The sequence below is a fragment of the Penaeus chinensis genome, chromosome 5 (genome assembly GCF_019202785.1).
Source record: "Penaeus chinensis breed Huanghai No. 1 chromosome 5, ASM1920278v2, whole genome shotgun sequence".
NCBI lineage: Eukaryota > Metazoa > Arthropoda > Malacostraca > Decapoda > Penaeidae > Penaeus > Penaeus chinensis.
The window spans coordinates 37,936,562-37,959,061 of record NC_061823.1 but is presented as its reverse complement, the minus strand read 5'-3'; the positions used below and the strand labels follow the sequence as shown (position 1 = coordinate 37,959,061).

Below are 22,500 nucleotides of genomic sequence, written 5' to 3'. Positions count from 1 at the left end.
GATAGATAGATGTATAGATAGATAAATATATAGAAAGATAGATGGATAGATAAATTGATTGATTGTCAATAAAAAATAGTTACCGAAGCCGCAGAGTTAGATGCAACAATAAAACCTTGGATTCTTTATTTGACGTAAAAAATATAATTTCAAGAAACACAGATGTGTATTATGTGTTTGAATGCACGCCCATATATTTATATCGAAATGTTTATAGTCGGAGAAGACAAACTTGCTTATGTTTGCTTGTAAAGTAAATGAAAAGCCATGATTTCTTTTTACTTTACTCCCACATATTTTGCCACTTTGCATTAACTGCAAACAAAATCAGACTCGGCATAACACTATCTTCTTAACATAAGCCCATTCTTACAAGTATATATTTAAGCATAAACATATACACTTACACACAGGCGCAAAAACACATACGCGCAAGATCACAAACACGTCCGCGAGTATGCGGGTGTGAATGTTTCGAAATTATTTGGTTTGTGATAGGATACACCGAAATTAGATGAGAAAATGAAGTAACGAACCCCGTAGATTTTAAATAAATTAAAATTATTTCAGAGCCACTTCATCAATTTCCATTTGTTTTGCTATTGTAACCTACAAAACGGAATTACACCGGATCATGGAGAGTGAAGAATTTTAGTTTAGTTTAGTCCTTTATTTACCACCCTGGCTAACTGCACAGGCGTGGGCAAGCTGTGGTACATTTAATGCATGGTCATAACATTACATAGTGTTACATTTGAATTTTAGCCTATAACATTGCTATGAGTACTTCCCAATATATATATCAGTTTAAGGAAAGGAACAATTGCACAGTCCTTTATCCACTCATCTGCCACGCCGGCATATAGCTTGGGCGTGGGAAAGCATTAATACATTTTATATTCGGTTATGTGATACTACATTCCAAATTTAGGATACAACATAAGTATATCTTCTAGGGCATCAGATGATATGAAGTAGTTACATAGTTCTCCGTACCTCATGCTAGGTGGCCTGAAAGGCTGTATCACATGGCACTCTGAGATATAATGTACAAGTGTTCGCTTATATTCTTCATTACACAGTTTACACTTAGTTTCTTCGACATTACAAACTGTACTGACCTGCCAATACAATCTATACCCAAGCCTGATTCTTGCAGTCACAACATCACACTGTCTTGTTCTTGTTTTATATAAACCATAGATGAAGGAATCTTGCCTAAACCGGTCATAGTGCTTTATGCTACAGCTTTCAGGGCGCTGAGAATTAATCAACTCAGTCAAGTCCTCTCTGAAGGAGGCTTTAATGATGTAGAAAATCCTAGAAAGAGGTATCCCAAGATCTATGTCCACACTTTGTTTGTCACATGCTGACTTTGCTAGGCGATCAGCATGATCATGCCTAGGGATTCCAACATGCGATGGAATCCACACAAAACGTATATTATGGCCTCGTTCTTTTGCACGATACACGTTTATCCTGATGTCATTTGCAATATTTCCCGCACCTTTGTCTAGAGTGTTCAGAGCCTGGAGAGCACTCTGTGAATCGCAGAAAATGACCCCTGAGCCTTGATTCAATAGAAATTCGGTGGCCATGAGTATTCCTGCCAACTCGGTTTGCATAGTGCTAGCCCAGTCATGAACCCTCCTACAATCCTGGTGCTGCAAAATATTGTTTTTATATACAACAAAAGCGCATCCTGCTCTGCACCCAGACTGCAAGGATCCGTCAGTGTAGCATTCATATACATTGGAAAGAGTGTCTAGATGCTCATTTATACTTGCAAGTGCATACTGTTTAAGTATAGCAGGGGGGGCACTGTCTTTTTTGGGGGCAGTCGTGTAATATACACTTAGGTCCGACATTTTCCACGGTGGTACAGAACGTCCATGTAGGGTCTTAGTTATGGGAATGTTCAGCTGAGCTAAGTGTTTACACGTCACTTGTAACCATGAATTTGAGTATGAATCGGTGTTGTTATTCAAAGTTAGCTCTTCTATTCTGTGTTTTAGTTGTCTTTGGAACTCTGTACAATGGAGGGGTTCTCTAATTGATTTGACACTAAATGTGGTATTTATGTATAATATTCTTTCATAAACAGAAGGCAAATTAAGTTCTGTTCTCATATTCACAATCCTTGTTGTTCTAGGGGCACCAAGAATGATCCTCATGGCTTCATTTTGGACACTTTCTAGACTAGTCAACTCTGATTCCTTGAACAATACTAGGTGCAACGCATGGTAATCTATGACCGACCTTATATATGACAAGTAAAAGATTCTCGCAATATTGACATTAATACCATGGTCTTTGCCGACAAGTGTCTTAAGTGGCTTCAGTCGCTCCCACAGCCTTTTCTTCAGGTTTCTAATGAACTCTGAATCATTAACAATCACCCCAAGGTATTTGTATTGATGGCAGAGATCTAGCTCAACGTCATCTATATGAAACCTTGGCAGAGGGATTGTCTGTGGGTTAAGTGCCTTTGTTTTTTCAGATGAAATTATCAAGCCACACTCAGTAGCCCTTGCAGAAAGTATATCTAGAATCTCTTGCATTCTCTCCTCGGATGAGGATTTAATACAAATGTCATCGGCATAGCAAATAATGGAGTCATTGCCTGCAAGTGGTATATCGCCCAGTAATCTATGCATTAGGATATTAAATAGCATGGGACTAAGTACGCCTCCCTGAGGTGTGCCGAGTTCAAATACTTTTGTATGAGTACTTTTAATGCCCCTGAAGAGAACCTGAGCCGATCGATTCGACAGATACATTTGAATCCATGTTAACAGTTTGCAATATCAAAAGCAGATTTAAGATCAAGAAATACGGTTTGCATGCCTGGGTTTGAGTTTGTTAAGTACTCTGCAAAACAGTGCTGACTGCTACGCCCTGGGAGAAATCCATACAGTCTGGAGGATAACTTAGCATTTATGCGATACATGAGCCTGTTCAGAATTATTCTCTCAAGTACTTTGCACAGACAGGAGGTCAAGGAAATGGGTCTGTATTTATCAGTATTGGGTTTGGGTATAGGAATGATTAAGCTTTTAGTCCAGGAGCTTGGGAGGATTCCTTGTGATAGGCTGAGTCTATACAGATGTAAAAGTGGGTTGCCTGGTACCTGAGCAATGTGACGAAGGACGCTGTAAGTAATGCCGTCCTCGCCAGGGGCGGTTGCCTTACCTTTCAGAAGGGCATTGCTCAGTTCCCACTCGGTTATTTCGACAAAGTCGGAGGGGTCAATAGCAGCACATGCTATTGCTATATTGAAATTTCTATCTATTTTCGACTTGTTGAGCTGATTTTTTATCCCTTGTGGAAGTGAGTGTACTTGAGAATTTCCTGCCCACTGCTCTAGCAGCATATTAGCCTGTTCCTGTGGACTGTGGAACTGCGGTGTTGTGAGGGCTTTACCTGTCAGTCTATTAATTTTTCTCCATACGTCCGCTATAGAAGTTTGACTATTGATACTTTGCAGAAATTGTTCCCAGTATTTACTACGAATCTGAGTTTTTAAATCTCTGAATACCTTGGTGGCTTTCATAAACTGCAGAAGATTATCTGTCGTCTTATTATCTTTATAGCAATTAGCAAGCTCCTGAACCCGTATATATTCCTTTGCCAGAATTGGGTCATTGATCCACCTCGGTGCATGGGAGGTCTGGGGCCTCTTTTTCTTTGAGAGTTTTCTTGAACAGACCCAAGTGTCATAGTAGTCAGTGACAACTTTGATTAGATCCTGAGAAAATTTCTCAACAGATGTTACTTCATAGGTGTTATACCAGTCATAGACCCGTGCCTTGAAGTGATGCTCCAGGCCCGGTGGGATAATTATTCGGAGCCTAGGTGATCTAGTCGCTGAATTGGTGTCTACAGTATAATCTGTTCGTATTGCAAAGTGGTCACTAACTAACTCTCGCACCAGTGAAGTACAGACATTACCATGAACTAAATTTTTGCCAAATACATAGTCTAATCTGCCACCTCCCAAATGAGTCTCTGCTTCTGTGTCATATACTGTCAGTGATCTACTATTGATAAAATGTTTGAATTCTTCCCCATTACTATTACGTTGGTTGTCTCCAAAGTGTGGATGCCTTGCATTGAAGTCGCCCATACATAACGTGCTTTGGTTGTGAAAATTGGGGAGAGAACTAGCCAGAAATTTGGAGTATCTGGCATATACATTATACAGTGAAAAATAGCCAGTGGCAGTCTGAATTTTTAAATGATGAAATTGAACATCAGTGTTCTCGGATTTTTTAACTAATTTATGTGGCAGTGCTACCTTCACATATGTCAACAATCCAGTCATGGCTGTATTCACATATGAATAGTATCCCTGAATTGCAGGTGCTATTTTCATCTTAGCAGCAGCAGCAAAAGGTTCTTGCACGCAAATAACATCAGTATTATATTTACGGATATAAAACTCTAAGTCATTCAGCCTAGGCTTTATACTACGCATATTCCATGATATAAATTTGATTGTCCGTTTATCCATAAGTGAGTAGTGTTCTATTAGGCAATCTGTACCTCATGCTGTTATATCCTCTAATATTACAAATTATAGATTCACATAAACATATAGCTTTATGATTGTGGATTTCATTACAGATGGTAGTCTTAAACATAAAAGTACTTTTAACCATTTCAAACATTTGATCTTAGCTTTGTTCCACTTCTCAGCACAGTCCCTCCGGTTGCTGTGCACCTGGGGGGCTGGTTGCGTCACTGGACCCGATGTCACAGGGATCCTGATATTGTTCGTGGCGGCTGTCAGCGCTGACACGCCCACTCTGGTTATCAGCACTGGCGGTCTGACATCGGTTCTCCTCGTTCGTTTGTTTAGCACTAATGGTAACACGAGTATCACGGCACTGACAATCACTTTTATTTTTTTCCATTTCATTAATTAAGTAAGTGTTTTGTTCTTTCAGAACTTTTATTTCCTTTAAAAGTTCAAGCACTTTTATGTCGCCTTGGTCAGCTGGCGTGACGTCACTTCTGTCACATGGTTGTGCGGGGGATTCCCCCGCCTGGCCTGCGGTCATCCCTGCCTGAGGGTGAGGGACGGCTGCCTCGGCTGGCTCCCGGGGAGGGAGGGGGGGCGTGGTCTTTAATTCAGAGAGTAAGGCAGCTTTGACGCCCGAGTCACCCTCTGTGAGGATCAACATCATCTTGTTCACCTTCTCCGCCAGTTGCGCAAACATTTCGCGTAGTTCGGCGACCTCTGCACCCCCACTCGCCGGCAGCCGCGGGAAATCTCTGCGGTTGATGACGTCACACAGGGCACGGGCAGGCGCTTCCCCGGCACCCTGTCCGCTGGTTGGGTTGGGAGGGTCGCGCTGGTCTCTCGCGGTCGGTGCTGGGACCACAGGGGGTGGGGGGGGAGGGGCCAGGGCAGGGAGGCCCTTGCATCCCCAGTGCCAGGCATTAACACCTGTCATCCCACACCTGAAGCAGGATGGGACAAAAGCTGGTGCTTCTGCATTACTCTCTTCTGCTGCACTGCGAGGACACTCCCTGGCAATATGTTGTTCTCCACATTCTGCGCAGCGCGCCTTGCCCTTGCAGTATTTAGCTACATGGCCACTTTCCATGCAGTTATAACAGATGACGGTGGGTGCCCTCCACGGCCTCACGTGGCTGGCGGGTATGTACTTCCCAAAGAAGTGGTATGTACTGGGAGGGGGTTGCTCTCCTTTCCATATGATTCGTATACGGTTGAGTGGTTTCTTGTCTTTGTGCACTCGTATGGCCTTATGAACTCCTTCGAGTGCATACGCATGTTCAAGATCAAAATCCTTGTTGTAGTGGGTCACAAGGTATTCGTCATATTTCTCTTGCTTCTTGGGCTCATCACAAAGTTTGAAGATAATACCTCCAATTGATCCTTTAATAAGGTCGTCAACATATTTTCGCTGAGAGCGAGCGACGTACACATACGGCGAGGAGAGAGTGTCTCCTCGCACAAGGTCGAGGGGGGTACCCCCCTGGGCCCGAGAGTCGTTGCCGAGGTTCTGTAGCCATTTCAGTTTATCGTTTTTCGTGGTACTTTCAGGGAAAGCGAGGCGAAAATATTCACTTTTTGGTGCCAGTGGTCTCTTACCGGCATTGTTGAGCTTTTTTTTCTTAGTTTTCGACTTCACTAAAGTGAAGCCGTCACTTCCTTCCTGGGCATCAGGATCACCACCTTCAGCACCCGCCCGTTGCAAGGCAATGGATTCAGTGGGGCTATCCACTGAATTACAGACTGAAACTTCAGTCGCGGGAGGGGAGGGACAGTTATCCACCGAGTCCTCCCCCTCAGTGTTTACATTGCGGTGTCCCCCCATCGTGGGGGTGACCGCGTGACCGCCGCGCCTGGCCCGCCCGGCTCGCCCGCCTCGTGACAGGTGATATATAGCGCTCGGGACAACGGGGCACTCAGCTCTAACGGTTACTCCGGCAGTCCTTGGCACTCGGTAGAGAAATTATTTCAAATTTCTGTACAAACATAACTATTATCACAGCACTGATCTCATGTCACTGACTTGCGGGTTATATGAGCACCAAGAATTCATGAACCCCTTGTACAACTTCCTCATATATGATACCAGATATTCGTGTATATGGGGCAAGGGCACCGGAGCACGGGCACCACACGACCTCTCCGTATGAGGTCACGGTGTGTACAGAGTGAAGAATTAGTTTAGTTTAGTTCTTTATTTACCACCCTGGCTAACTGCACAGGCGTGGGCAAGCTGTGGTACATTTAATGCATGGTCATAACATTACATAGTGTTACATTTGAATTTTAGCCTATAACATTGCTATGAGTACTTATATCAGTTTAAGGAAAGGAACAATTGCACAGTCCTTTATCCACTCATCTGCCACGCCGGCATATAGCTTGGGCGTGGGAAAGCATTAATACATTTTATATTCGGTTATGTGATACTACATTCCAAATTTAGGATACAACATAAGTATATCTTCTAGGGCATCAGATGATATGAAGTAGTTACATAGTTCTCCGTACCTCATGCTAGGTGGCCTGAAAGGCTGTATCACATGGCACTCTGAGATATAATGTACAAGTGTTCGCTTATATTCTTCATTACACAGTTTACACTTAGTTTCTTCGACATTACAAACTGTACTGACCTGCCAATACAATCTATACCCAAGCCTGATTCTTGCAGTCACAACATCACACTGTCTTGTTCTTGTTTTATATAAACCATAGATGAAGGAATCTTGCCTAAACCGGTCATAGTGCTTTATGCTACAGCTTTCAGGGCGCTGAGAATTAATCAACTCAGTCAAGTCCTCTCTGAAGGAGGCTTTAATGATGTAGAAAATCCTAGAAAGAGGTATCCCAAGATCTATGTCCACACTTTGTTTGTCACATGCTGACTTTGCTAGGCGATCAGCATGATCATGCCTAGGGATTCCAACATGCGATGGAATCCACACAAAACGTATATTATGGCCTCGTTCTTTTGCACGATACACGTTTATCCTGATGTCATTTGCAATATTTCCCGCACCTTTGTCTAGAGTGTTCAGAGCCTGGAGAGCACTCTGTGAATCGCAGAAAATGACCCCTGAGCCTTGTTTCAATAGAAATTCGGTGGCCATGAGTATTCCTGCCAACTCGGTTTGCATAGTGCTAGCCCAGTCATGAACCCTCCTACAATCCTGGTGCTGCAAAATATTGTTTTTATATACAACAGAAGCGCATCCTGCTCTGCACCCAGACTGCAAGGACCCGTCAGTGTAGCATTCATATACATTGGAAAGAGTGTCTAGATGCTCATTTATACTTGCAAGTGCATACTGTTTAAGTATAGCAGGGGGGGCACTGTCTTTTTTGGGGGCAGTCGTATAATATACACTTAGGTCCGACATTTTCCACGGTGGTACAGAACGTCCATGTAGGGTCTTAGTTATGGGAATGTTCAGCTGAGCTAAGTGTTTACACGTCACTTGTAACCATGAATTTGAGTATGAATCGGTGTTGTTATTCAAAGTTAGCTCTTCTATTCTGTGTTTTAGTTGTCTTTGGAACTCTGTACAATGGAGGGGTTCTCTAATTGATTTGACACTAAATGTGGTATTTATGTATAATATTCTTTCATAAACAGAAGGCAAATTAAGTTCTGTTCTCATATTCACAATCCTTGTTGTTCTAGGGGCACCAAGAATGATCCTCATGGCTTCATTTTGGACACTTTCTAGACTAGTCAACTCTGATTCCTTGAACAATACTAGGTGCAGCGCATGGTAATCTATGACCGACCTTATGTATGACAAGTAAAAGATTCTCGCAATATTGACATTAATACCATGGTCTTTGCCGACAAGTGTCTTAAGTGGCTTCAGTCGCTCCCACAGCCTTTTCTTCAGGTTTTTAATGAACTCTGAATCATTAACAATCACCCCAAGGTATTTGTATTGATGGCAGAGATCTAGCTCAACGTCATCTATATGAAACCTTGGCAGAGGGATTGTCTGTGGGTTAAGTGCCTTTGTTTTTTCAGATGAAATTATCAAGCCACACTCAGTAGCCCTTGCAGAAAGTATATCTAGAATCTCTTGCATTCTCTCCTCGGATGAGGATTTAATACAAATGTCATCGGCATAGCAAATAATGGAGTCATTGCCTGCAAGTGGTATATCGCCCAGTAATCTATGCATTAGGATATTAAATAGCATGGGACTAAGTACGCCTCCCTGAGGTGTGCCGAGTTCAAATACTTTTGCATGAGTACTTTTAATGCCCCTGAAGAGAACCTGAGCCGATCGATTCGACAGATACATTTGAATCCATGTTAACAGTTTTCCCTGAATACCAAAGCTAGCTAGTTGCTCAAGGATAATTTCCCTGTTTGCAATATCAAAAGCAGATTTAAGATCAAGAAATACGGTTTGCATGCCTGGGTTTGAGTTTGTTAAGTACTCTGCAAAACAGTGCTGACTGCTACGCCCTGGGAGAAATCCATACAGTCTGGAGGATAACTTAGCATTTATGCGATACATGAGCCTGTTCAGAATTATTCTCTCAAGTACTTTGCACAGACAGGAGGTCAAGGAAATGGGTCTGTATTTATCAGTATTGGGTTTGGGTATAGGAATGATTAAGTTTTTAGTCCAGGAGCTTGGGAGGATTCCTTGTGATAGGCTGAGTCTATACAGATGTAAAAGTGGGTTGCCTGGTACCTGAGCAATGTGACGAAGGACGCTGTAAGTAATGCCGTCCTCGCCAGGGGCGGTTGCCTTACCTTTCAGAAGGGCATTGCTTAGTTCCCACTCAGTTATTTCGACAAAGTCGGAGGGGTCAATAGCAGCACATGCTATTGCTATATTGAAATTTCTATCTATTTTCGACTTGTTGAGCTGATTTTTTATCCCTTGTGGAAGTGAGTGTACTTGAGAATTTCCTGCCCACTGCTCTAGCAGCATATTAGCCTGTTCCTGTGGACTGTGGAACTGCGGTGTTGTGAGGGCTTTACCTGTCAGTCTATTAATTTTTCTCCATACGTCAGCTATAGAAGTTTGACTATTGATACTTTGCAGAAATTGTTCCCAGTATTTACTACGAATCTGAGTTTTTAAATCTCTGGATTCCTTGGTGGCTTTCATAAACTGCAGAAGATTATCTGTCGTCTTATTATCTTTATAGCAATTAGCAAGCTCCTGAACCCGTATATATTCCTTAGCCAGAATTGGGTCATTGATCCACCTCGGTGCATGGGAGGTCTGGGGCCTCTTTTTCTTTGAGAGTTTTCTTGAACAGACCCAAGTGTCATAGTAGTCAGTGACAACTTTGATTAGATCCTGAGAAAATTTCTCAACAGATGTTACTTCATAGGTGTTATACCAGTCATAGACCCGTGCCTTGAAGTGATGCTCCAGGCCCGGTGGGATAATTATTCGGAGCCTAGGTGATCTAGTGGCTGAATTGGTGTCTACAGTATAATCTGTTCGTATTGCAAAGTGGTCACTAACTAACTCTCGCACCAGTGAAGTACAGACATTACCATGAACTAAATTTTTGCCAAATACATAGTCTAATCTGCCACCTCCCAAATGAGTCTCTGCTTCTGTGTCATATACTGTCAGTGATCTACTATTGATAAAATGTTTGAATTCTTCCCCATTACTATTACGTTGGTTGTCTCCAAAGTGTGGATGCCTTGCATTGAAGTCGCCCATACATAACGTGCTTTGGTTGTGAAAATTGGGGAGAGAACTAGCCAGAAATTTGGAGTATCTGGCATATACATTATACAGTGAAAAATAGCCAGTGGCAGTCTGAATTTTTAAATGATGAAATTGAACATCAGTGTTCTCGGATTTTTTAACTAACTTATGTGGCAGTGCTACCTTCACATATGTCAACAATCCAGTCATGGCTGTATTCACATATGAATAGTATCCCTGAATTGCAGGTGCTATTTTCATCTTAGCAGCAGCAGCAAAAGGTTCTTGCACGCAAATAACATCAGTATTATATTTACGGATATAAAACTCTAGGTCATTCAGCCTAGGCTTTATACTACGCATATTCCATGATATAAATTTGATTGTCCGTTTATCCATAAGTGAGTAGTGTTCTATTAGGCAATCTGTACCTCATGCTGTTATATCCTCTAATATTACAAATTATAGATTCACATAAACATATAGCTTTATGATTGTGGATTTCATTACAGATGGTAGTCTTAAACATAAAAATACTTTTAACCATTTCAAACATTTGATCTTAGCTTTGTTCCACTTCTCAGCACAGTCCCTCCGGTTGCTGTGCTAGGTGCACCTGGGGGGCTGGTTGCGTCACTGGACCCGATGTTACAGGGATCCTGATATTGTTCGTGGCGGCTGTCAGCGCTGACACGCCCACTCTGGTTATCAGCACTGGCGGTCTGACATCGGTTCTCCTCGTTCGTTTGTTTAGCACTAATGGTAACACGAGTATCACGGCACTGACAATCACTTTTATTTTTTTCCATTTCATTAATTAAGTAAGTGTTTTGTTCTTTCAGAACTTTTATTTCCTTTAAAAGTTCAAGCACTTTTATGTCGCCTTGGTCAGCTGGCGTGACGTCACTTCTGTCACATGGTTGTGCGGGGGATTCCCCCGCCTGGCCTGCGGTCATCCCTGCCTGAGGGTGAGGGACGGCTGCCTCGGCTGGCTCCCGGGGAGGGAGGGGGGGCGTGGTCTTTAATTCAGAGAGTAAGGCAGCTTTGACGCCCGAGTCACCCTCTGTGAGGATCAACATAATCTTGTTCACCTTCTCCGCCAGTTGCGCAAACATTTCGCGTAGTTCGGCGACCTCTGCACCCCCACTCGCCGGCAGCCGCGGGAAATCTCTGCGGTTGGTGACGTCACACAGGGCACGGGCAGGCGCTTCCCCGGCACCCTGTCCGCTGGTTGGGTTGGGACGGTCGCGCTGGTCACTCGCGGTCGGTGCTGGGACCACAGGGGGTGGGGGGGGAGGGGCCAGGGCAGGGAGGCCCTTGCACCCCCAGTGCCAGGCATTCACACCTGTCGTCCCACACCTGAAGCAGGATGGGACAAAAGCTGCTGCTTCTGCATTACTCTCTTCTGCTGCACTGCGAGGACACTCCTTGGCAGTATGTTGTTCTCCACATTCTGCGCAGCGCGCCTTGCCCTTGCAGTATTTAGCTACATGGCCACTTTCCATGCAGTTATAACAGATGACGGAGGATGCCCTCCACGGCCTCACGTGGCTGGCGGGTATGTACTTCCCAAAGAAGTGGTATGTACTGGGAGGGGGTTGCTCTCCTTTCCATATGATTCGTATACGGTTGAGTGGTTTCTTGTCTTTGTGCACTCGTATGGCCTTATGAACTCCTTCGAGTGCATACGCATGTTCAAGATCAAAATCCTTGTTGTAGTGGGTCACAAGGTATTCGTCATATTTCTCTTGCTTCTTGGGCTCATCACAAAGTTTGAAGATAATACCTCCAATTGATCCTTTAATAAGGTCGTCAACATATTTTCGCTGAGAGCGAGCGACGTACACATACGGCGAGGAGAGAGTGTCTCCTCGCACAAGGTCGAGGGGGGTACCCCCCTGGGCCCGAGAGTCGTTGCCGAGGTTCTGTAGCCATTTCAGTTTATCGTTTTTCGTGGTACTTTCAGGGAAAGCGAGGCGAAAATATTCACTTTTTGGTGCCAGTGGTCTCTTACCGGCATTGTTGAGCTTTTTTTTCTTAGTTTTCGACTTCACTAAAGTGAAGCCGTCACTTCCTTCCTGGGCATCAGGATCACCACCTTCAGCACCCGCCCGTTGTAAGGCAATGGATTCAGTGGGGCTATCCACTGAATTACAGACTGAAACTTCAGCCGTAAATGAAACGTGAAGTGGTGAACCCGTAGAGTTTTCATGCAGGTAATTCCATAAACTCTACGGTTTCGTTGCTTCACTTTTCTTTACGGTAACAATTAACTGAGTCAGAACTAGCATAAACCTTACATTAATTGACCTTGTGTGAACTATGTGTGTGTGTGTTTACATATATATATATATATATATATATATTATATATAGGTGTGTGTGTGTGTGAGTGTGTTGTATATATTTATGTATACTTCTATGCGGCCATTGCAGAACAAAATGGCTGAGGACGTGTGGAAATTCTTACTGCGAGGAGGCAGAGGCTTGCTAATGAACCCCCAGGGGGCACCGCCTTCGCCCTGGCTCACGCAGAAGGCCTGGGCGCAGTTGTTCCAGGCAGGGCAGTGTGAAAGGTGCGTATATCTCTTCGTCTGTCTGTCTCTTGATTTTTAAACAAAGAAATGTTCATACATGTATGATTATTACTTGCATTTATCCAGTTTGACCGCGCTTCTGGTTGTTAATGTAAACTGTCTGACTTTCTTGAAGAAATGAAGATTTAACTTGCAAATAACAATAGACACCCAAGTAACATCGAGCACCGCTCCAGACAGCAATATAATGATCTAACAATGAAATACAACTATCGACCATAATTGAATCGCTCTTTCAGACACTAATCCTATAAACCTAAACAATATCTTTCACCAGTCTGTCGGGCGTGCATGACCACATAGCCGAGCATTCGTGTGCGTGGGAGGAAGTGTACAACTCCCCTGCGCCACATCGAGCTCCTCTGCCCGCGCCCTTCCACGAGCTCCAGGGGCTTCCAAGGGTTGCTCTTGTCAAGTGTCTGCGCCCTGATAAAGTGACACTAGCTATCCAGGTCGGTTTTGTTTTAGTTGGTGAATAAAAAGGAATAAAGGCAGCAGTGTAATGCAAAGCCATTATACAATATTTTTTTGACTCTTGTCCTTTACACAATATTTGTTATGATACTTGTCCTTTACACACTGTTGTTTGTTTTCTCTTTTTCTTTACACTATTGTTTTTGACTCTTGTGTGGCAGGACCTCATCGCGAACCAGCTGGGTGAGGAGTACCTGTCGCCGCCTCCCTTCAGTATTTCGTCGTCCTATGATGACTCTACCTGCCAGACGCCGCTCATCTTCCTTCTGTCGCCAGGCACCGACCCGCTCACTGCACTCTACAGGTCGTTGGAGGAGGGTTTCGTTTGTCTGTTCCTTCATTTGCTTATATTTCTGTGTTTTCTTTATTCATTTGTGTTTTTTGTTTGTTAATCAGTTTATCTATTTATCTTTTATAATTTATCTATTTATCTTTTATCATTTATCTATTTATCATTTATCCTTTATCTTTTTTATCATTTATCCTTTATCTATTTATCATTTAATAGTTTGTTTATTGCATTTAGCTCATTAGCTATTTATCCATTTTTTGTTATCAATTAATTAATTTATTTATTTATAGATTTATTGAAATTAGACATTTGAATGGCTAAAGAGCGTTTGGGATGTGATGTTCTTTTCGAAGATCATAATTTTGATACGTATCTTTAAATGGTATTAATTTATTAGATGGTGCGGACGTCCGAAATACAGTTTAGATATCTTTATTTCTTAAAGCGAAACAAACAAAGAATGTTTATTTAATAAATAAAAGAACAAACATCTGTAGTATAGATATGTCAATAAAGAAATTGACTAGACCGAAGTACAGCATCAATAATAAATGACAATGTCATATCAAGTTGGCGTAAAGCAAAACTTTCGTAATATTCACAAGAAAAGGAAATTCCTCTTCATCCGCAGGTTTGCTGAGGAGAAAGAGGTTAACGAAGAGAGTCTTCAGGTCATTTCACTCGGCCAAGGTCAGGTAAGTATGGAAGATTATTACATATATATTTCCAGGAATCTTTGTGTGATCGGTAGAAGAATATCTTCCAACTCATTTCATGTATTAAATATAAAGCAGAGTCCTGGTGTGTGTTCTGGGGTGGGTATGTTTGTGGGGGGTATGTGTGTTATGCGTTTGTGTGTGTGTGTGTGTGTGTGTGTGTGTGTGTGTGTGCGTGTGTGTATGTGTATCTGTTTGTGTGTATGTACATGCATGTTAACTCTGACACTCCTAGACAGTTCAATTAAACTTTCATACATATGATGACATGAACTTGTATCCCTTTAATTCAAACGCCCTTTACCTTCTCTCCCCTCATTCCAGGGCGCGGTGGCAGAGGGAATCATCCAGAGCGGGGCTGAGCTGGGCTGGTGGGTCGTGCTGCAGAACTGTCATCTGGCCGACTCGTGGATGCTGCGTCTGGAGATGATCTGCGCCAGCATCCTCACCGCGGAATCCACTCATCCCAGCTTCCGTCTGTGGCTCACGAGTTACCCTTCGCCGTCCTTCCCTCTCTCGCTGCTCCAGGAAGGTGCGTGGGAGGAAACGCTAAGGGGATTAAGTGTGGTTGAGTTTGAGAATTCACGAATGCAAGCGAGTAGCATTTAGTGAAGGCTAAACTCACGAAATTATTATGTGAAAGAATTTATATTTTTAGTAGTTGTGGTAGTCTATACACAACCATAGATAAAGATACGTTCTTTTTCACTTTTACTTTTATTTGTCCTACCACCAAATTCCACGGTTATTCAGATTGTTTGCCAAGTTCACAAGTACATTCAGCCGTTACCCTTCGACTTTTGACCTCTGACCCTTCCCCCCAAGGCATCAAGATGACCAACGAACCGCCTCGAAGCCTCCGCGCCAACCTCCTCAAATCGTACCACAGCGACCCCATTAACGACCCAGCCTTCTTCGAGTCGTGCCCCAAGCAGAAGCAGTTTCATCGCCTGCTGTTCGGCCTCTGCTTCTTCCACGCGCTCATCCAGGAACGCAGGAAGTTCGGTCCCCTCGGCTGGAACGTCCCGTATGAGTTTAATGAGTCCGATCTCAGGATCAGCGTGAGGCAGCTGCAGGTGAGGAAGGGGCAGATGGGAGGGGGGATGAGTGTGTTTGTGTGTGTGTGGGGGGGGGGGGGGGTGAAGTGTTTGGGTGCGTGTGTGTGTCCGTTTGTTTGCTTTCTCTGTCTGTCTGTATTTCTCTCTTTCTCTCTCTCTCTCTCTCTCTCTCTCTCTCTCTCTCTCTCTCTCTCTCTCTCTCTCTCTCTCTCTCTCTCTCTCTCTCTCTCTCTCTCTCGCTCTCGATCGATCGATCGATCGACTCCCTCCCTCCCTCTGCACGTATCTGCATCAATCTGCTTACACAAATTTAAATGTCTTTCCACATACACACATATATATGTACGAACCCCATCACCCAATCCAGATTCAATACATATATATCCTTAATCGAACCCCTCCGCCTCCCCCACCCCCACACACCCACAAGCCTCCCTCTCGCCCTCCAGATGATGCTGAGTGCCAACGCGGAGGAGGCGCCGCCCTTCGAGGCCCTCACATACCTGACGGGCGAGTGCAACTACGGCGGGCGCGTGACCGACTCCCGCGACCGTCGCCTCCTCGTGTGCCTCCTCGCCGGCTTCTACAATCAGGAAATCATCGATGAAGAGGAGTACGGGGGGGAGGCGCTTGTTGTTGCTTGTTTGGTCGATTGTTTGTTTGTTTGCTTTTCTTTTTATTTGTTTATCTTTTTGTTTGTTTGTTTATCTTTTTGTTTATTTGTTTATATGTTTATCTTTTTGTTTGTTTATATATTTTGTTATTTTTATATATTTTTTTATTTGTTTATCTTTTTCTTAATTTGCATATCTTTTTGTTTATTTGTTTATCTTTTTCTTAATTTGCATATCTATTTGTTTATTTGTTTATCTTTTTGTTTGTTTGTTTTCTTTTTGTTTATTTTTTGTTTGTTTATCTTTTATATTTGTTTGTTTATAGTTTTATTTGTTTGTTTATCTTTTATATTTGTGTTTGTTTATGTCTTTGTTTATTTGTTTGCTTACCTTTTTGTGTATTTGTTTATTTGTTCATCCATTCATGTATTTATTTAATTTATTTGTTTTATTCATTTATATTTCTGTGGAATTTCCTTATTATATCCACTTATCTTTGTTTTCATATATTTATCTGTTTGTTTATTATTATGGCTTCGAATATGGAAATGTAATCACACAATAAGGATTTTATTTCCATAGAAATCGTGTCTAAACCGATTTGATTGTAGGTTGAGGAATAAATAAGAACAGTAATGAAAATACATATATCTTCATTTGTGCACGTTATCACAAGATTAGAAGATTGAAATAATCGAAACAAAGAAAAGAAAAAGTCAGTCCATATCATGACAACTGTCGCCCTCCCTCGCTCCCTCCCTCCCTCCCTGCCTCTCTCCCTTCCTCCCTCCCTCCCTCCCTCCCTCCCTGCCTCCTTCAATCCCTCTCTTTCTCCTGCATTCCCTCCCTCCTCCCTCCCTCCCTACTTCCTTCATTCCCTCCCTCCTTCCCTCACTCCCTCCCTCCCTCCCTCCCTCCCTCTATCCATCTTTTACTCCCTCCCTCCCTCCCTCACTCACTCACTCACTCACTCACTCACTCACTCACTCACTCACTCACTCACTCACTCACTCACTCACTCACTCACTCACTCACTCACTCCCTCCCTCCCTCCCTACTTCCTTCATTCCCTCCCTCCTTCCTTCATTCCCTCCCTCCCTCCTCCCTCTCTCCCTCCTTCCTTCATTCCCTCCCTCCCTACTTCCTTCATTCCCTCCCTCCCTCCTCCCTCCCTCCCTCCCTCCCTCCTTCTCTCCCTCCCTCCCTTCCTCCCTCCCCCAACAGCTACAGGATCAGCGCCCTGGACGAGTACCGTGCCCCGTCGGCGGGGAGCTGGCAGGACTACGTGGACCACGTGAGCCGCCTCCCCCTGTCCGCGCCGCCAGCGGTCTTCGGCCTGCACGAGAACGCGGACCTCGCCAAGGACCACAGGGAGACGGACCAGGTGAGTGGCCTGCCGCTTTGAATTATTTTTTGTTTATCTATTTAACTGTGTATTTATTTACCTGTCTGCCAATCTATCTGTCAGTCTGTTTATGTGTATCTATCCCATCGCCCTCCTCTCCCTTCCCCTCCCTCTCCCCCTTTCTTACTCCCTCCCCTCCCCCCTCTCCCTTTCTTACCCCCTCCTCCGCCCACCTCTCCGCAGCTGTTCCGCGGCGTGCTGAGCCTGGAGCCGCACCTGAGCGGGCCTGCGGGCGGCGACGCGGCGGCCACGGTGCTAGACCTGGCGTGCGAGATCCTGTCGCGCCTCCCGCCGCAGTTCGACCTCGCCCTCGCCGAGCGCAGGCACCCGCTCTGCTACAGGCAGTCGCTCAACACCGTGCTCAAGCAGGTGCGTCGCGCGGCGCCTCGCGGTTTTGTTTACCTGTTTTACTGTTTTTTGTTGCTTGGTTTTTGAATTTGGTATCAATATTGTTTTGAATTGGAAGTCAGGAATTCCCATGATGCAAGATGAACGGAGTATGAACAGATTGTGTATGTACTATATATGGTGTGTATGAATATATATATATATATATACATATAATAAAATCATAATATACATGTTTGAGTGTGTGTGTGTATATATATATATATATATATATATATATATATATATATATAGAGAGAGAGAGAGAGAGAGAGAGAGAGAGAGAGAACGAGAGAGAGAGAGAGAGAGAGAGAGAGAGAGAGAGAGAGAGAGAGAGAGAGAGAGAGAGAGAGAGAGAGAGAGAGAGAGAGAGAGAGAGAGAGAGATGTATGTGTGTATTTACTTATATTCAAATTTATCTGTCCATCCATCCATCTATAGATCTCTCAACCCCCCCCCCCCCCCAGGAACTCCTCCGCTACAACCGGCTCCTGTCGACGCTGAAGAGCTCCCTGAAGGCCGTGAAGAAGGCCGTGAGCGGGGAGAGCCTGATGTCCGACGAGGTGGAGAGCACGTACCACTCCCTGGCGGTGGGCCTGATCCCCGCCGCCTGGGAGAGCCGCTCGTACCCCTCCAGGAAGGGCATCGCTCCCTACGTCAGTAATTTGCTTCACAGGTAGGCTGGGGGCGGAGTTAAAGGCATCGTCATCGTCATCATTATCATTATCATTTTTTTTGGCATCAAAGACCTATTAGCCCTCTGGAAGAAAGGTTATAATTACCAAGCCTTTCAAAAAAAATCGGGAATTTTGTCATTCCCCTCCTCTCCCTCCCCCTCCCTACCCCCTCTTCTTACCCCCTCCCCTCCCCCCTTCTCCCCCTTCATTAACTGCAGCTCTCTCCAACCTCATGAAGCAAGTCCTCCTTCGACACTGCATCTCATCTCGACATTCACTTCACTTCAACTTCATCAATCCCATCCTCATTTCGACGCCTCCCTTTCCTCATTTCGCCTCATTAAGGTGTCATGGGGTAAGCGTGTCCATTATTAAATATTTTGTTTAAGCTTTCATCTATAAACATAAATTTCAATGTCTTCACGTTCACGCTGTACAGTCATGAGATAGATGGATATATCGATGGAGATGTAAATTGACAAAACATAAATAAATAAATAAAAAAGTACCGTCAAATATCTTAAAACCGACAGATTTTTTTTTCCAGACTGAAATTCTTCCGGCGGTGGATAGAGGAAGCCATACCTGATATCTTCTGGTTTTCGGGCCTCTTCTTCCCCTATACGTTCATGACGGCGATACGGCAGAACTACGCCAGGAAACATAAAATCCCCATTGATAGAATTCACTTCCAGTTCAAGGTAAATTGGAGGGGTTTAGGTGGTTTAGGGAAAGGTACTTGTGGTTTTAGGGTAGAAGGAACTTGTGTTTGGGGGAAGATGTACTAAAGGTTTAAGGTAAAGGAGGTCAGGGTTTTAGGTAAAGGAATTTGGGCTTTATGGTAAATAACTTCAGAGTTTAAAAGGTAAATTCATTCATGGTTTAAGGGAAAGGAACTTTTGGCTTAAAGTAAATACACTAGAGGTTTAAGGTAAAGGAGCTCACAGTTTAAGATAAAAGAACTCTTTAAAAGGGTTTCCTAGTATAAAGCACTACGTTTCAACTCGGGATATTAGAGGTGTTGCATATGGTAAATAGATATGTAGTTTTGTGTTGCTAGTAAGTGAATTTCTACATTTTGATATGATAACACTAATTTAATATATTTTGCGTTATGTAATTTGAATTCAAAAGAAACCTGATGATAATTGTTATGCATTTTTCTTATATTTTTCCGTAAGAGAGTTTATAGGATAATATTAATAAAGACAAAAGTCCTCTTCAGAATATATGAGAAAAATATAGCGCATTATTCAGGCCCTCTATCTATCCCTCTTCCTTTCTTATCATTCACTCTATCTCCTCTACCCCTCTTACTCTCCCCTCCTTTATCATCTTCCTTTCCCTATTATACCGAGCGCTCTACCTTTTCCCACGTTACATCTTTCCCCTCCTCCCTCTCTCTCTACCTCCCTTATATCCGCACTTTTTCAATTCCGTTACCAATTTTTTATCCCCCTCCCTCCTCCCTTCTCCTTCCTCTACCCTCACTCTCATCTGCACTTCTATTTTCCCCCGTATCTCCCTTTTCTACCCTCCCCCCCCTCGGTTTGCTCACCCTTCCCTTGCCACCCTCCCTCCCCCTCCTTCGTATCTCGCCGTCCACTTAACCCTTCCACCCTTAACCCTCCCACGTCTCTCCTAACACCATTTTCACTCGATCCCCTCACTATCCCCTCCCCCCTTCCCTCTCTTATTTCCCCCTCCACTCATCCTCTCCCCACCTTTAATTCTTCCAGCTCCTCCTCTCTTTCCCTCCTTTCCTCCCTCCCTCTTTCTTACCACCCCTCCCTCTCTCTCCCACCCTCCAATTTACCCTCCACTTAACCCCCTCCCCCTACCTCTACCCCCACCCCTCCCCCCTCTTTAAGCCCCCCCCCCAATCACCCCTCTCACCCCCCTCCCTTTAATCCCCCACAAAGGTGATGGACAAAGAAGTGAGTGACATCATCGGCGAGTGCATCCGCCCGAACTTCGTGGAGCTGCCCGAGGTGATCGAGCAGCTGCCAACGCCGTCGCTGAGGGGCCTTTGTCAGCCTCCGGACACCGACCGGGAAGACGAATCGCTCGGGGAGGATGAGGAGGCCGAAGGAGGCGACGGCGGAGGAGGAGGGGGGAAGGGAGGAGGGAAGGGAGGAGGGAAGGACGGGAAGGGAGGAGGGAAGGGCGGGAAGGGAGGAGGGAAGGACGGCAAGGGAGGAGGGAAAGGAGAAAAGGGAGAAGGAAAGGCGAAAGGCGACGACGGGGCAGGAGCGGCGTCGGTAAGATGATCGATGGGCTTCTTTTTTTTTCTTTCTTTTTTTAGTGGGAGAGGATAATTGTTTTATTTTTTTTATTTTTGTTTTGCTTGTTTTTTTTTACTATATTTACATCATAATATTGCTACTGCTTTGCTCATTGTAAACAAATATCGACAAAGAAATAAGTGAACAAATAAAATAGGTAGATAAATGAATGAATAAATAAATGAAATAAGTAGATAAATAAATAAACAAATGAAATAGGCAGACAAATGAAAGAGTAAGTAAAGCTCTTCTACCTACCACAGTGCATTAATAAATCCCCCGAACGCTTCCCGTTCCAGGCCGAGAACAAGGAGGCGCAGCAGGCGGACGGCGCACAGGACGGCGAGGGCGAAGAGGAAGCCCAAGAGGACGCGAAGGACGCCGGCCAAGAGGACGAGAAAGAGGACGACGTGATTTATCAGGTCATTCCTCGACAGGCGGATGAAGGAATGTATACATGGGTGAGTGGGTGAATGTATACATGGGTGAGTTGTTGATGGGATGGAGTACAGTCTCGGTTCGAAACGTCGAGGCCACTTGTCGAATGCGTTTCGGACTCTTCTCGAGAATCATTGATGGGGTTCGGAGCCTTACGAAGCTTCGTTTAAGGCGGGACTTCGTGCTGAACTGTAACAGTTTCGAAGCTTCGTTCACAATGGGAATTTTGTGCGACGCTATACAGCTGGATCTGTTTCATGTTAGAAGGAACTGATTATCTGTACTATGCAGCTTGGTAATTCATTAATACCACTGTAGTTAAGATTCATAATATAGACCCAGGATAACGTTCCTCTATGTTTGATAGCTATGAGGAAAGAAGAAAAAGTACTTATATCTAGTAGCTACGACGATTTTTTTTTTTTTTTTTAAAGCTGGGAAACATTAGACAGAACACACAGCTTTAATTACTTCATGAATATTCCAGGAAATATGTAAAGTAAATCAACAAAAGAGGGAAAAAGACCCAGGCTCAAGCGTAGCATTCATACTTTTTAAGTTTTGCTCAGCGTTCATTTAATAGCTCCCACGTACGCTATTTTCATGTTTCTTGTACGGTCCCTTTGCTGCATAATTGGTGTTTGTATAATGAGAGTTCGGTCCTTCAGTGATGTTCCACCCCAAGATTTTATTTCATGGTGATATTATGGCCCTTTTGTGTACTGTGTCATGTTTGTTTAGTGCTCCCTGGCACCTTGGCTTGGCACCGAAGAGGAACTGAGGACCGCTATTGAGACCCATCCACGGGATTTCATTTAATTTTAACTTAATGATCCCTGTGTGTTCTATGTAATGTTTATTCGATGTTAATTTTGCTATCCCCTGTGTTATACGTTGTTTTATCAGTCTGCCTACACCTCAAGATGTCCTATACACATAATTTTATTCTAGATGCATCCATATATTTCATCCAAAGAGCTTCTTGGGAATATATGTTGAAAATATTTTTGTAGATTTTTTAAAAGAAAGATTCAATCAAATATTCACTTGAAAAACTTATCCAGAAACCTGTACTCCATTTGATCTCAAAAAAGGAAGAACTGGCAACTCACCCTAGACTGTCGCGCCCTCTGATATTTTTTTCTGAAAATAATAAAATAAATAAATAGATAAATGAATAAGTATAAAATGTAAAAAAAAAATAAAGATATTTTACAGAAGTTTTAACGATTCCAAATTCAAGAAATGTGTTAACATTACTGTTAAGTGTTAGCTAATTAAAATACACAATTAGAAATAATAAAAAAGAGGGAGGAAAGGCGAATCGACACACTCCAGAATCCGGTGAGTTGCCAGTT

The 22,500-nt window shown here is 43.7% G+C and overlaps 1 protein-coding gene across 1 annotated transcript in view; it reads left to right on the top strand.

The window, feature by feature from the left end:
* Nucleotides 1-22,500, top strand: part of LOC125025599 (dynein axonemal heavy chain 3-like) — an 89,780-nt gene that overhangs the window by 65,903 nt on the left and 1,377 nt on the right. The window contains exons 49-62 of the mRNA XM_047613623.1: nucleotides 12,636-12,775; nucleotides 13,074-13,248; nucleotides 13,432-13,574; nucleotides 14,194-14,257; nucleotides 14,603-14,810; nucleotides 15,104-15,354; nucleotides 15,786-15,949; nucleotides 17,175-17,334; nucleotides 17,539-17,724; nucleotides 18,210-18,418; nucleotides 18,967-19,120; nucleotides 20,342-20,548; nucleotides 20,600-20,680; nucleotides 21,004-21,165. Of these exons, the coding sequence (XP_047469579.1) occupies nucleotides 12,636-12,775; nucleotides 13,074-13,248; nucleotides 13,432-13,574; nucleotides 14,194-14,257; nucleotides 14,603-14,810; nucleotides 15,104-15,354; nucleotides 15,786-15,949; nucleotides 17,175-17,334; nucleotides 17,539-17,724; nucleotides 18,210-18,418; nucleotides 18,967-19,120; nucleotides 20,342-20,548; nucleotides 20,600-20,680; nucleotides 21,004-21,165 (2,304 nt within the window). The remainder of the gene's footprint in view (nucleotides 1-12,635; nucleotides 12,776-13,073; nucleotides 13,249-13,431; nucleotides 13,575-14,193; nucleotides 14,258-14,602; nucleotides 14,811-15,103; nucleotides 15,355-15,785; nucleotides 15,950-17,174; nucleotides 17,335-17,538; nucleotides 17,725-18,209; nucleotides 18,419-18,966; nucleotides 19,121-20,341; nucleotides 20,549-20,599; nucleotides 20,681-21,003; nucleotides 21,166-22,500) is intronic.